This window comes from Larus michahellis, chromosome 2 (assembly GCF_964199755.1).
Source record: "Larus michahellis chromosome 2, bLarMic1.1, whole genome shotgun sequence".
NCBI lineage: Eukaryota > Metazoa > Chordata > Aves > Charadriiformes > Laridae > Larus > Larus michahellis.
The window spans coordinates 48,782,687-48,798,144 of NC_133897.1; the positions used below are offsets into that span (position 1 = coordinate 48,782,687).

At 45.1% G+C, this 15,458-nt stretch overlaps 1 protein-coding gene across 1 annotated transcript; it reads left to right on the top strand.

Annotated features, from left to right (window-relative positions):
* Positions 1–6,010: 6,010 nt before the first annotated feature.
* On the top strand, positions 6,011–9,814 carry XCR1 (X-C motif chemokine receptor 1). The gene has a single exon (XM_074573477.1). The coding sequence runs from the start codon at positions 6,125–6,127 to the stop codon at positions 7,136–7,138; it is 1,014 nt and encodes a 337-aa protein (XP_074429578.1). The 5' UTR covers positions 6,011–6,124; the 3' UTR covers positions 7,139–9,814.
* Positions 9,815–15,458: the final 5,644 nt, after the last annotated feature.

Genomic DNA, 15,458 nt, shown 5'->3' on the forward strand with positions numbered 1-15,458 from the left:
GTTGCTATTAGGACAAATAAGAATTACGTGTCGGAACAGAGATCAATGCAATCTCTTTGTGTGCAAAAAATACACATAAAGTCTCACTTATCTATACCGTAGAAACAAACTGACAGTTTCCCCACTCAGAAAACCCCAGAAAGCTCCAGTTTGCTGTTTCCTCCCAGCCAGTTATTACCAGAAGGACTATTTCTGCTCACCTCCAGGGCACTCACTTGCTCATCCCGTCCTTGCATGAATTACCAAGAAAACCACGGCCAAACTCTGCCCAGCTGCAAGCAGGGAGCGATGCTCTCCTTTGCACCATCCACCCAAATTAAGGGGCTGGATTGCTCCTTCCCCTTGCTCTTGGGGAGTATGGGGAATACCCATAGCTGCCACTACGCTGGCTCGAAGCCTGTTGTGGGCAACCACAGGTTGGATGCCAACCACCTCCACTTCCACGCAAACCTCTTTGGCCAAGGTTGCTCCTGCCTGAGCACTCTGTTGGACGGCTGCTGCTTGGCTGCTGGCACCGCATCCTTTCTGACCAGTCTTAGTGCCGAGAAAACCTACCGACCAAATAGGCCTGAGGTCCTGGTGTTATCATCACACACCATGGTCTTGCAGACCATATGCCCTCAGACCCCAGCGCCCTGGCGGGTTGGCAGGAGAGGGGCTGCTGCAGCACCCCAGGAGGGACCTGCCAAACACCAGCACGTCCTGTTGGTAGCAGGTAACCTGCAAGGACATTTTCATTCCCCGCCGTCCCTTCTGTCTGGAGGTGTGGTTTTGAATAAAAGTAAAGGTAGCAGCCAGTTCAAAAGCAGAGTGTAAATGCCAGACTTTTTTTCCCAAAAAAAACTTCTGGAACAGAGGAAGCTACAGCGAAACTGTGGTAAAGTGCCCAGAGGGTGTGTTTACAGCTCTTAGGAAAGGAGAAGCTGGAGAAGCAGAGACGAGAAAATCATAACCTCTTCCTCATTTTAAAAACAGACTTGGCTGCTAATTTTACCCCCATGGTGACTTTGGGTGGGGGGCAGGGGGGCTCACTGCTGCTTCAGCTGTGCTGTGGCAGCACTTCTGAAAAATATCATTCTCTGCACGGCAAGTCCCACAAGCATTAATTCTGCACATCTACATAAATACCCTAAGCTGATCCTGCCTTGACTGTAGTGGTACTTAGTATGTAAAATTGAACTCATATATATGTTTCGGGAGTGGGGTTCAGACTCCTAGTTGGAGGTGTTTCTCGCTCCCCTAGACTGGGGTGATCACAGGGCTGATGGCCAGGACTGAGGGGCAGAGCTTGGGTGGAACAGGGGACCTCCAAGGAGCTGGGCTGACCGCATGTGTTGTACCTGCCTTGTGAAACATGTGGGGCACAGGTGGAAGCACTGGGCTCAGAAAATGACCCCAACTCAAGAGCACATTTTGCTTTAAAAATAGGGTCAGAGTTTTCATGAGGAGCTGAGCTTCTTGGGGCTCTCCAAAACTCAGTGGGGCAAAGGAAGTCCTACTGGCTTTTCATTTTACGCACGTCCTTAAAGAGTTTGTTCCATGTGCAAAACTCCTCCACGGCAGATGAACAGTTGTTTCACCCACCAGTGCAGACCAACTGTCCAGAGTGCATTTGCACTTTGGACGAAGTCTACATCCCAATTGTGACTTCCAGGACTTTGCTGTCCATCTCCTATATGTGACTTCAAGGGTGTGCTCTGAGACTGATATGTCATGGCTAGGGTAGGAGAAATATTATTTAATGTGTTTTAACTTCCACTAAATAAAAAAGTGTGCTACATAAACCTGATTGAAAAACTAACATCCTTTCCTGCCAAAAAAGTCCCATTTGGGATTTTTTTTTTTTTCCTATCCCAAACCGGAGCAAGAGATCGATGAAGGAAGCAGCTACCAGAAAAAATCCAGTTCAGGGTAACAGAAATTGATTTTCTGATTGGACCTTTGCTGCCTGGATAGCTAAAGAGTAAGCTGTCCTGCAAAGCCAGTTAACTATTTTTATTTATTTTTTCCTGAGCTGGAGAACAAGCTACGGAGCCCAGCAGCTACAGCAGGAGTTTGAATAAAGTGAGTAAAAAATGCTCCTGAGTAGCTCCCATTAGCACGTGCCTTATGGTAGAGGGCTTCTTTGACAGCCTCTCTACTATATTCTCCTTCCATAACGAGACCAGAGCTTTCCATTTCAGATGAGGTTAACCTCGGTTTGTCTGTGTAAATGCCAGGAATCTTAAAGGGAGCTGTCTCAGCTGCCTCTGCCTGGGGAGCAGGCTGGTGTAACACCTGGTGAGGGGCGACGTGGCTCCTTTGACCAGGAGTGAAATGAATGCTGAATGCCTCGCTGAGCGCCCTTCACAAGGGCCGGGATGACTTTAAACTGTAGGGTGTGTTCTTCCTCTGTTCCTATTTGTCCTGACAACAGAAATTAAGGTAATTTCCATCTTTCAGCCAACTTCTGCTCTCACTTGTATCATTATATATATATATACTGAAAATAGTTGCACAATTTGTATTTCATGGTGACGGTAACATGTTCTTACCCTGCTGATTCAATCACATCAATTTTTTATCTCCTTTGCATATGTCTTAATTGAAAATCCATGCACAGCATTTCTTATTTAGAGAGTAGAAAGCAGGGGAGATAAACTACAATAGAGCAAAAATACAGGTTTTGAGACCAGGAATTTTCTACCAAATCTGAAGCAAGAAGGGAAAGATCCAAGTGTCTTAGGTTCCCGTAAGGCGCTCCTTACCATCACTACTAACCTGATGGAGGGATTCCCAGCTGGTACAAACATAATCTCAAAACACATACTCAGTGCTGATCAGGACACGCAGGAGGCCTGACAGTTTGCAGGCTGGAGCCTCCATCTGTAATTACATGGAGCCTGCACCAGGTGACACGGCACGGCATGCTGCATTAAATAGATCGGTTATAATCGCGCACACAGTACAAAGCTATGTTTTCCCTGAGAACGATAAGCCACCTCTGAGGGCAGGTGGGCAGCGAGGTCCTCCAGCGAGGTCTCATCTGTACCGAGAACACAGCGTGGAGGTACCACGCACCAGGCAGCCTGCAGTCGGTGTGAACAACGGTGGGGCAACAGCTGCAGCGCCTGACCCCACAGCAAACAGGAGAGGAGAGCCATGCCTGGAGGTATTTAAAAGATGGGTAGATGTGGTGCTTAAGGACATGGTTTAGTGGTGGTTTTGGCAGTGTTAGGTTGATGGCTGGACTCGATGACCTTCAAGGTCTTCTCCAACATAGACAATTCCATGATTCTATCGTTTCAGATTCCCCAGCGGACAAAAGGTGAGGAGGAAACTGAGGACACCATCCTGGGAAAGGTACAATAGCTGAGGAAGGAAGAACAACAGCTGTGGTAAGCAGAGGCTAAATTGCCACCTCTCTGAGAGTGAGCTGGGTAGATGATATGCCCCGATGAGGATGAGGTGGGCGCTTGGAAACTGAGGAGCTGAATGTGGTGGTGGGTGCAGCAGTGCACCTCAGCCTCTCCCAGGCTCCCTGGATGCCAAGGTGGTGAGCTCTTGGCAGCAGGGACTACATCTTGCCATGTAGCTTTGCACAGACACATTGGTGGCCCACAAGCTCGTCTGTTCAAATGCCTGCTGTCCATATTTATGGCTTTGGCAGTAGCACCAAGGAGGAAATCCAAGACAAATGAACTTGTTTTGTGAACCAGGGTATTAGCCAAGAGCTAACCTTGCAGCATTAAGAAGCAACAGAGAACAAGCTACTTCACAGAAGCATTTTTCTACTTTCTCTGGACATGCTGAGCACAAAATCAGAGAGAGGACACCGGGCCCCAGGCAACCATTCCTCTGGCTTCTCCCAGAGCACAAGACAGAGCCTTTTGAGTCAGATGGGTAAGATACCAAGGCCCACAGAGATTTGGAGATGGAAACAGCAGGCGTTCCTGGCAGGGTTTCCAATCTCAGCTACACACCTGCCTGACATGAGTGCCTGCATGGTCAGCAGCAGTGTTCTCATGGAAGATGGACACAGGAAAACAGAGCCTATTTGGACTGTAGAAACAATTTACCACTTTTTGTCACCTGACCTGTGAAGCAAATAGATAAGCTCATATCCTTTTTTAATTTGGCATTTAAGCATTATCTGACAAAATCTCAAAATACCTTTGCAAAATGGCACTCTGCCTTGCAAGTGTTGCTCAGCTCCTGACAGCGAGCAAGAGGGCAAACAATGCTCCACAGCAGAATAATTCTCAGGCAGAGGCAGGGATCTGGGCTGAGGTCTTTGTGAGAAGGTCCCTGTGCCAGGGGCCAGCAGCAATTGCGGCAGAGGCAAGGAGCAGCCCAGCAGCAGCCCTGCTGGCCGTGTAGCTCCTGGCAGGTGAACAGTCCTGCCTGCGGGCTTGCTGGCACCGGGCTGCCAGCATGGGAGGAGAGCATAAGTGGTGAAGACAGTGGTTGCCACTGTCATCTCATCCATGGAGAGTATTTACTCTTTGCAAAGAGGCTCCTCTTCTCCTTTAGGACAGCTGCTAGGAAGGAGTCATGCCTCCAACCTGAGCTGAAACAGGACATGATGGTGGTCAAGACTTCAATCCATCCCATGTATCGCTTAAGTGTCATCACTTAAGGGTCAAGTGAAACCAGAGAGGATGACTGCCTCGGCAGGGACTTGTCCTGTATGCCTGAAGATGGCAGCATGGTATAGACTGAGGGTCACAAGCACAATTTCCAGTTATGACTTTGACTGGTGATAAACATGCCAGGGCCACTTGCTGTCACAGTACTGAATCCCACACATCCCTCACCTTCAAAACTGTGTGACCACATCCCAGCAGATAGATGATTCCTGGCCCCTGTGCTGCCTGTGCCACACTCTGGCTGACCTAAGCCACCTACCCCTATGGATGGCATTAAATGCTGGCAGCCAGCAGCACTCCCTGGGATGCTTTCCTGGTGGAGACATAACCCTCCTGTCCTCCAACGGCAGCGTGTCTTCTCTTGGCTGTAATAGGCAGATTCTGCTTTCGCTAATACAAAAATGAAAATGTCACCAGCACAATTTTGGCCCGAGTTGTGGAGTTTTCCTCTTGTGACTGTACTTCCAAAGAGATTAGGGGCAGGTCTCTCACTTGCATCAGTCAAATCAGGATACAAATGCAGTGCTGTAAGTAAGCCTTCATCAACGATAATGTTAATTTTGACTTTCAACCATTGATTGGAGCCATCACTGATATTTCCATACCTATTTTTTAGCTTAATTTCATAAAGACAGGAGGCTACTGTGACCGTGCTACCCTTGCACGTTCACCTGATTGTATGTTGTCTACCAAGTGGCAGTAATTTTTGACACTGGCTAATTTCAACCATACAGTGGGATTAAACTCCTACCTGCAGACAGGCAGACAGGCCAAGGGCAGCACCCCCCAGAAAAGGGGTGCGATGTGAGCTCTGTTCCTGTCACACCCCTGGGAATCAGCAGGCCACAGACATGCACGGAGCGCCCAACCTAGGGATGCTTCCATCACAGCTTGGAGATTTTTAGATATTAGCCAACCTCAAGATGAAAATCCATAAGAAACATGGCTTTTACCATCCTTAATGCCTACACTTGTTGGTACTGGTACTGCTCAGCTCTTTAAGTTTCTGCAGCGCCGAACCTTGGTGACAAAGAATCGTATATACATTGAAGTGTTTAGGAATTTGATGCCATTCCAGAAAACTTAAAAAATAGCAGCAGATTTTAGAGTCTTGGCACCTGGGATACTTACGTTAAAAAACAATGCACGCTCGACCTTCATATAGTAGAAGCTTAATAATTAGCAGTTGTCACCGACCACATTGGTTTAGAAACGTCTTAGTTTCTGCCTTCTTAAGTATTTAAAATCTTGACGTTGCTTTGACGATAAATCTTTAGTATCTACCTGTTCATGCGCAAGTCATAAGAGGAAACGACTCCTTTCTCTCCCAAAAACAGGACAAATAAGGTAGTTTCACTGCTTCTTTTTGAATCTTAAAACAGAAGCCTCCATAGTGGGAGTTTAGTTATTGGGTTGATTTTCACCAAAATTTTGGGTTGATTGTTGCAGTTCTTCAAAATAGTTGCTGGAGAACAGTGCAAGGTTTGCACAGACAAATGGATGAAGAACCTTATACACCTGATTCAGATGATAATAACTCATACGGATACTATTACGACAGCAATGTCTGTGAAATGGGCGACTATTTCGTATTTTACACCCATCTCACTACTGTTCTCTACACTATTTCATTTTTGCTCAGCCTGCTAGGCAACACTCTAGTGTTATGGATCCTATTCAAATATGAAAACCTCACATCTTTAACGAATGTCTTCATCATGAATCTCTGTGTCTCTGATTTAGTCTTCTCCTGCATGCTGCCGTTCTGGGCAGTGGACCAGTCCTTTGGGTGGATTTTCGGTGAGTTCCTCTGCAAAGCGGTGAATGCTGTTTTCTCCATCGGCTACTACAGCGGTGTTTTCTTTTTGACTCTCATGACTATCCTGCGGTACTTGTCTGTAGTGAACCCTCTCTCGACTTTGAGATCCCAGACGCAGTGCTGTGGTTTTCTGGTGAGCTTGGTTGTTTGGACTGTTAGCATATTAATTGTGGTTCCTGAGATAATTCACACCACAGTGCAAGAAAAATTGGAAGGGGACAAGACCTGTGATTATGCTGATGAGAAATGGAAAAAGGTGGACATTTATCTGCGAAATGTACTCTTCCTGTTTTCCTTCGGGGTTATCGTATTCTGTTACTTCAAGATCCTGATAATCCTGCTCAGAGCAAGATCTCGCAGAAAGCACAGAACTGTGAAACTCATCCTTATTATCGTGGTGGCTTTTTTCCTGAGCTGGGCACCTTACAACATCCTCAGCTTTCTGATCACTTTTCCACCACCTACCTGCCAGTACGAAAAAGACTCCAAGCTTGCCTTTCATATCAGCCGTAAAATTGCTTTCTCCCACTGCTGCCTCAACCCTGTGCTCTATGTTTTTGTTGGAGTCAAGTTCAAGAGGCATTTGTTACGCTTATGCAGTCAGTGTTTACCCTGTGGCAACGGTCAAGTCTCCAGCCCCAGGATCTGGTCTCAAGGCAAATTCCACTATGAAGATGCGTCCATCTACTGAAGCGAGACCTCACTATCAGCACGAATCCTGGATGAACTTTCAGATTTTAAAAGCCATGGGTAATCTCTAATTCTTAGAGGCACTTCCCTGAGAAAGACATACAAATTTACTCCTTGCAAACATGCCGTGTATGGAAAGTAATAAAAAAATGTATTTGCGGTGGGATGGAGAGCTGAGAATGCTGAGAAATTACTTCATTGGTCTGTAAGTCTTATCTTTATGATTTTCTTTTTGCGCAGTGAGATGGATTTTCTCTCATTTTTAATTTCTTTTTAAAAACAAAAAAAAAAGGTTTGCTTTTTCCTTCGGGTGCTAAAACATTAGGTCTTGACATAAATGGTGTTGCACGTTGCTTTCTTGCCTGACTTAAAATACTTGGATTGTATATAGCAAATGTATATAGCACACATGTATTTCTGCAGCTTCTAATGCTTTACAGTGTTTATCAGTGCTGAACTTTATTGGTTCTCTCTTTTGGTGGCTCTCAGGATTTACTGGGCTGACAATAGCTACAAGACCTCAGAATCTCTGTATTTCTTAGTGCAAATGTTCTTTTACCTGCTGATAGGTAAATACATATAAAACTAGCTTTATGTAAAGGTAGTTTTTTGAGTCCGAAATGGAAAGTTTGGGAGAGCCCTAGAAGGAAGGCAAGCTGTTAAGAAGATAATTCACTAGGGTATTGGTTTTCCTCCTGTTACTGTTCCTGCCCCAGGCACCTTCTAGGCTCTGAATATCCCTTCAGGTGGCTCCAGTGGATTGGCAGCCACTGTCCTGGGCAGCGCAGGAGCATATTTACCCCTAAGCCTCCCTCCTTTTCTCACTTTGCTATGGTGCTGAGAAGAATTAAACTCTCTAAAAATGTTATTGTGCAAGAACAAATGGCTTTTTAAATAGCAGGATAAAATAGGGAGCCAAAGCAGCAGGTTTTAGCCTGCTTGGATGCTTGCTGCTTCCCAGCTTTTTAAAAACTGCTTCACAGAGATGTGGAAATCTCTGCTTAAAACCTGATCAACAAAGCCAGCCGTGTGTGGTTTTGATGTGCTTCACGTCCATCTAAATACCAGATATGCTCGTATCTCTGAGGTGCGCGAGCGCCTGGTCTAACCAGCTGCCTGGCCACACGCAAGTCTGTTGTTCCATGCACGCATCTCATCTCCTTGGGCAGGTGGGAAGTAAAGTGCAAATGTTTGCATGGACCTAACCTTGAAAATGTTGCTAAGAAGGCTAGTTGTGTTCAGTGCAGGAGCGTTTTTACATGACCACTAAAACACGATTTCCCAGCTAAAAGCAAGTCAAGGGAATTCAATTCAACAGCATGCATTTTTGTGACGAAACCATTCACATTCTGATTACACCAATCAAACCATGTGGCTTTTTTTTTTTTCTCACGGAAACTGATATTCTTCTTCACAATAGCTCAGTGGTTTGTTGGGTTTTTTTTCCCCCCAGGCAGTGTAACACGTAGTGCATATTCCAGCGTAGCTAAATTACAAAGCCTCTGGCAACCAGAATATTTATTTCCTAGCATTTGTACAGAAAGCCAAGGTAGCTTTGCAGTGGTATCAAGCAATGATTTGGCAATGGTTCTAAGCAAGAATTTGGCTTTTTGGGCAGCCATCTTAAAGTGTCTCTGTGTTGTTTCCGCACTATTTCGTTTGATCTCCAAAGATCATCTGGAGCAGACAACAGATTCTTCTCAGCTGCTGTTTAGTTTATAAAAAGCAGAAACTCAGGCATGCCCATAGTACAATATCCTCTTTCTGATCATATCCAGGAGGAAAAATACCCAGGGAAAAGCATAAGAATGGGGCAAACATATATGACACATACATACCCAAATAGTCTTTCTAGGGCTTGCCCACAGTTTCCAGTTTGTGTTTCAGTTTAGCTGCCAGACAAAATGATCATACCTTGTCCCTCATCATCAGATGCATCTTTCTGAACAAGTCAGTCCTGGTATCTCATTACCAGAGTTATTGCCTAAAACTTAAAAGGTTACTCATTAATCCCACAGGGCACTCACTTGTGTTCAGACAAACCATAGAAAGGTGGGAGTTGTCATTTGTCTGGTTGTGGTGGAGAAGAGCCTTTGGCTCTTGCCTCCTGATAAGAGACATTTGAAATTAACGTGGTTGCTTCAAGAGGCTTTGGACTGGGGACTCAATAACACCAATTATGAGGACACAACCTACTGAAGGACAAATGAGTCTAAATTTTTCTTCTGTTCTGGTAAGCCGGACCCCTTCACAGGCCCCAGGAAAGCTCTACAAGAGGAAAATGCTGTGACAATGAGTAAAAGAAGGTCTCATGCACCTACATCATTTCAACAAACCGTCATTCAACTCGTGCTGGAGCTACAGTACCCTGAAATCTTTACTGTCGATACATTTTATATTTATCTAAAAAAAGTCAAGAATGATAACAGAAGCATGAGAGATTAAAATGATCCTGCTCTGCTCAGTTTTTAACAAGTTATTTAAATCTGTTTGTAGCTTAAGCATATTTTGTTACAGTGTATCTGAGCATGTAAAGGGAATGCTTAATATTACCCAATTGTACTGCTGCCTACCATAACCGAAGTAACTCAGCACGTGGAGATTTCCCCTCCTGATATAATGAAGTGGTACTAATAAACATTCAGAAATTCAATGGAATACTACACTGTGACTATTGTTCTCTGCCTTTGATAACCACCTTATTAAAACTTATTAAAGTTAAGGTATTTTCAACTGAAGAAGTAATTGTGAATTTTCATAGATTAATTTAGCTTGGAAGAGACTTCTGGAGGTCATCCACTCCTCCACCCTGCTCACAGCCATTCTGTCTTCCCAGTTAGAACAAGGTTGCTCAGGGCCCTGTCTGGTCAAACTCTGAAAATCTCCAAGAGCAAGAACTGCATAACTCCTCTGGGTCCCTGTTCCAATGCTTAACAACTCTCATGGTGGATTTTTTTCCTTCTACATGAACAAAATTTCTTTTGCTGCAACCTGGCGATGTTGCCTCTTCCTTGCCTTCTCTATGTCCTTGCATTACATAATGGAAAAGAGCCAACAGGTCTCCCCTGAGCCTTGTTTTTCTCCTTGGGCTCAACAAACCCCAATCAATCTAGTCTCCTCATACGTCATGTGCTCCAGCTCACTAACCATCTTGGTCATTCTCCATTGCGTTCACTTCAGTCAGTTAGTCACTTCAGGGTCCCCAAAACTGGATATGTTACTGCAGATGTGACCACATGAACGTCAGGTAGAGGGCAATAAAGGTTTCCCTCAACCTGCTGGCAATATAGGCCCATAGTTAGTCTTCACTGTTGCAAGGGCACATGACTGACTTGTGTTCAACTTGTTGCCCACTCGAACTTACAGATCTTTTCCAGTAAAGCTGACCTCTAGCCAGGTGGCCCCCAAGCCCATGGTCTTGCAAGGGGTTAGTCCTTGCAAAGTCCTGCACGTGGACTTTGCATTTGCCATTGTTGAACTTCCCAGGCTTCTGTCAGCTCATTCTTCAAGCTTGCTGACGTCTCCTTGCACGGCAGCCCAACAACTCAGGGTGTATCAGCTGCTCCCTCCTACTTGGTTTCATCCGTGAACTGGATGAAGGTGCACCCTGTCCCATCATCAAGGTTGTTAATGAAGATGTTAAAGAATTTCAGCCTCAGTATTGACCCCCAAAGCACGCCACTCATAACCAGCCACTCATTAAGACTTCAGACCATTGACCTTTGAGCCTGATGGTCCAGTCAGTTTTTCACCCACTTTATAGTCCACCCATTCAGTCTATATCTCCCCAGTCTGGCTATGAGGATGCTGAGGGAACTTTCTTATAAGCCTTGCAGAAGTCCAGGTAAATGACATGCACACCTTTCCCCTTATCCCCAGAGCCATTCATCTCATTGTAGAAGACTGTTGAGTTGGTCAGGCACTAAATCTGTGCTGGCTGTTCCCAAACATTTTTGTCCTGCATCTGTCTGGTAATGGCTTCCAGGAGGATTTTCTCCACCATCTTCCCAGGCACAGGGGTGAGACTGACGAGCCTACAGTTCCCTGGATTCTCCTTCTTGACTTTTTTGAAAATGGGCATGACCTTTGCCTTTTTCAAATCGCCAGGGACCTCCCCTGATCACCATGGCCTTTAGAGGCACCTCACAATGCTATTGGGCAATGCCCCCAGCACCATCACATGCTCCCTGCTCTGTCCTACAGACAACTATATGTCCAGTCTACTTAAGTAGTCCCAAAGCAATTCTCCTCTGCCGTGGGTAGTACCCCTCTCTCCACACTCTGCTCTTAGGCACAGAGATCTGTAAGACACTTGGAGCTGTGTCTATTTTCAAGAGGAAATATGTTGGTGTCGCTTCCATCTTTGTTTATACACATATGTTATTAAATATCTATTTGCTAAAGCCACGGCATAAATACAGCGCAGGTCTGGGGATGGGCAGCCTGTGCACCTTTTTCCTTCTGGGAGCTCCAGGTTCTTGGAAAATACAGACTGCTCTGGATAAAACATAATGTTCAGGGGACCTTGAATCTTTAATTTCACTCAGTCAATCAACTATTATGTGGTCTGACCAAATGCAGAACTGAGAGAAAGAAGTTTGTGAAGTGAAAAAAGTGAAATTAATTGCTTTTGGAAAACACAGTCTATTTGGAGGAGGGGAGCAGCGTCAGATTGAGTGGTCACAATATTACAACTGTTGTACAATGCCAGGGGTGTGTTTACGCAGGGTGGCACCTCTAACCCTAATTGCAAGTTACAGTTAAATGGACATGCTCTTGCTGCTCTGATTAAGTCCATATTAAGTTCCACTCAGTGGGAATGGGAGAACAACGGTTTCTCCCACAAGCAACTTATCTGGACTGGGCCCTTCTCCCTGTCAGTCTTTTCAGCAGGTCAACACAAAACTGAGCATCACCGCCACAGCCTGTCAGAGCTCTCACCTTCCGTGCAGCCCTGGGGAGCCTGTATCAGTCAGTGACCTGCCAGTAGGGAAAATCCTCCCTGGTAAGGGGTAAAGCAGGTAACCAAATTAATCCTTTCCACCGCTAATGCACACTGTCTTAAATAAAATAAGCAAACTTAAGATCCACGCATCTAAGAAAGCATCCTGTTCCTACTAAAATCAATGATAAATTTGCTTCTGATCATAATCAGAGCAAGAATCAGACTTATAAATGAGTGCAATGCATTGGGCAAAGCACAGCACGCACTGCTTACTGACAGAAGTATTTTCATCGGGAGTCACGTTACCTCCACCTGTAACTCAGTATTTTGAATATACCACCAGTGTTATTAAAATCATACATTAAATTCTATTTCATCTTCTCCTTACAGTTACTCAGCAGTTTAAAATGCTCTTGCTCATCCAGTGTTTAAATAGGAAGGCCCTGTGTTAAATGGAGAGAAGTTTGACTGATACTTTCTGTACTGACCAGATGCCTACATGTTCTTCAGGAAGCAATACTAAAGCAAGCACAAAAATTAGAAAGGAAAATAATGTGAGAGTTAGCCGCCAATGAAAATGAGAACAGACAGTAAGAAGTACCGGTAAAGACAACCTATGAAGACCAGTTGTATATCATCATAAAGGAGGAACAAACACAACGGTACTTCACTTACCAGCATAGAGCCACTCTTGAGATGAGCTCGCTTGCTCCTCGGCATACCGCATGTTGAAAGTGAGCCTCAAGCCCATGCATTCACATAAGGAACTCTATACATATTTAAAATATGAAGAACACTGAAGCCATCTCACAGCGATCACCCATGTAAAGGGACTGCCGCTAGCAGTCTTTCTCTGCTTCTCACCTTCCTCATGTAAGAGTGTTACAGCAGTGAAAGGTTAGAGAACCCAGTCAGGCTGGCCTTGCAGAAAACAATTTGTGGTTTGCAAACACGATGATTATTCATTTTTTTACTTTATTTGGAAAGCCTTGTGTCTGGTATGGAATAACTATACAGGTTGGGGAGGGCAGCAGCCTGGGAAGGAGCTCTGCGGAAAAGGATCTGGGTGTCTTTGAACATAACCCAGCAAGCACATTCACAGCAAAGGAGGCCAACCACATCCTGGACTGTGTTATCAAGAGTGCAGCCTGCAGGCCCAGAGAAGTGATCCTTCCCCACTATTTGGCACTTGTGAGGCTGCATCTGGAGCAGGTGTCTAGTTTAGAGCTCCCCAGTATGTGGAAGTCATGGACATACTGGAGGGAGTCCAGCAGAGGCCTTCAAGCCAGTCAGGGGCTGGAGAACATGATGCATGGGGAGAGGCTGAGGGAGCTGGGTTCATGTGGCCTTAGGAAGAGAAGGCTCAGGGGAGAGCAGACTACATCTACAACTACCTGACTGGAGGATATACAGAAGATGGAGACAGACTCTTGGACGTGCACAACAATGAACACAAGCTGGAACATGGCAGATTTCAATTAGGCATTTGTTTTTTTACAAAGGTAGTCAAATCCTGGGACAGGGACTCAGAGAGGTGGTTCAAGAGTCAACCGGACCTTGAGCAACTTCATCTGATTACACCTGCTTTGAGCAGGGGTTTGGAGTAGAGACCTCCAGAGGTCCCTTCAAATCTAAACAACTCTGTGATTTTTATGATTTGTTGCCAGAGAAACTTTAAACCAAGTAAATGTTGCAAAAAGATTGTTTTAGTGCAGAATTCAGCCTGAAGAACAGAGTCCTCTAAGAGAACTGAACACAAAATTCAAAACTGAAAAGTTGGGTTTTGATGTCCAAAGCTTTCAGTGACCTGTGCAATGAACGTGTCATGAAAGTGATTCCTAGTTGAGATTACGCCTGTTAGAAAAAATAGCGTTACTTAAAAAGGTCTCATTTTGCTTTTGTATGTAGGTATAGAAATGGCAAGAAATACAGTTCCCAGAAAGATTCATTCATGGAGATGTAAGCCAGAAACTGCTGACACATAGGGAACCAGCATGTTTCATTGCAAAGTTTCAATAGGTACCATGCGCAAGGGAGAGGTCTGAAAGGAAGCCGTCCCCTTCTGAGAGACTGTGGGCATTTTCAGATAGAAGTTTTAGGCTCTGTACATGTTCGATATCTATGTATCTTAAATCAGAAGAGCAGTGTAAGACAGAAGATCCTGGCTGGAGTGAAGCAAGTAAATGAGAATGACAAAGAAAAGTGCAGGGAGTGGAATACTCTCTCCATATTCAGGAACTGCTGAGATAGCAAATCCAAAATATTTTTGAGTTTGTTTCATTCCTCCAAACAATGGAGGTCAAGTTCTGTTTCTTGATGGTGACATCCTTTCAGCCATCTTACCCAGCTCTTAATCTCCGAAGTCTTAGTATGCTCTTTATCCATGTGCCACACACCTGTATGTATACAACAGACTCTGGTTCATTTAAACTGTACAGTCCAGAGTCTCTGTCCTGGTTCTGCCATATCATTGCTGGTTCAGTTGAACTGGCACCAAACCAGCTCAAAATCTTGGTACCTAATTTGTCCACACAGGAGCACTGTGTCCAGTTCTGGGCTCCCCAGTTCAAGAAAGACAGGGAACTACTGGACAGAGTCCAGCAGAGGGCTACAAAGATGATCGAGGAACTGGAGCATCTCTCTTACAAAGAAAGGCTGAGAAACCTGGGTCTGTTTAACCTGGAGAAGAGAAGACTGATAAGCAAGAGGACAGGGCCGGACTCCTTTCAGTGGTGCACAGCAACAGGACAAGGGGCAACAGGCGCAAACTGCAACACAGGAAATTCCATCTGAAAATAAGGAAAAACTCCTTTACTTTGAGAGTGCCAGAGCACTGGAACAGGCTGCCTGGAGAGGTTGTGGAGTCTCCTTCTCTGGAGATATTCAAAACCCACCTAGATGCGTTCCTGTCTAACCTGCTCCAGGTTGACCTGCATTGTCAGGGGGGTTGGAGTAGATGACCTCCAAAGGTCCGTTCCAACCCCTACCATTCTGTGAGTCTGTGATTCTGTGACTCTGTGAGCGAAATGCAGACAGTTCTGAGCAGTGATAGCTCCTAACCCTGATGTGCTCAAGTGGAAGTCAGTCTCACAAGCTGACCTGGTATCAGCAGGACAGTCTTCCCAGCCCCTCAGCCACCTGGTCCAAAATGCCACATTTGCTTCTAGAGGTTTTCCAGAGCTTTGCTGGTTCTTTTTATGTTGCCTGCTTCCAGCTTTATACCTACTGACAATTATTTGTCCACCTATTCAAAACAGAATGCAGACAAATGCAAAAAGTGCTTCCAAAGCTTTCTCCCCACAGCCACAGAAAGTCTCTGATGATGAACAGCAGCCTGTTGTTCAGTTCAGCTACAATGGTATGTTAATCCACTGAG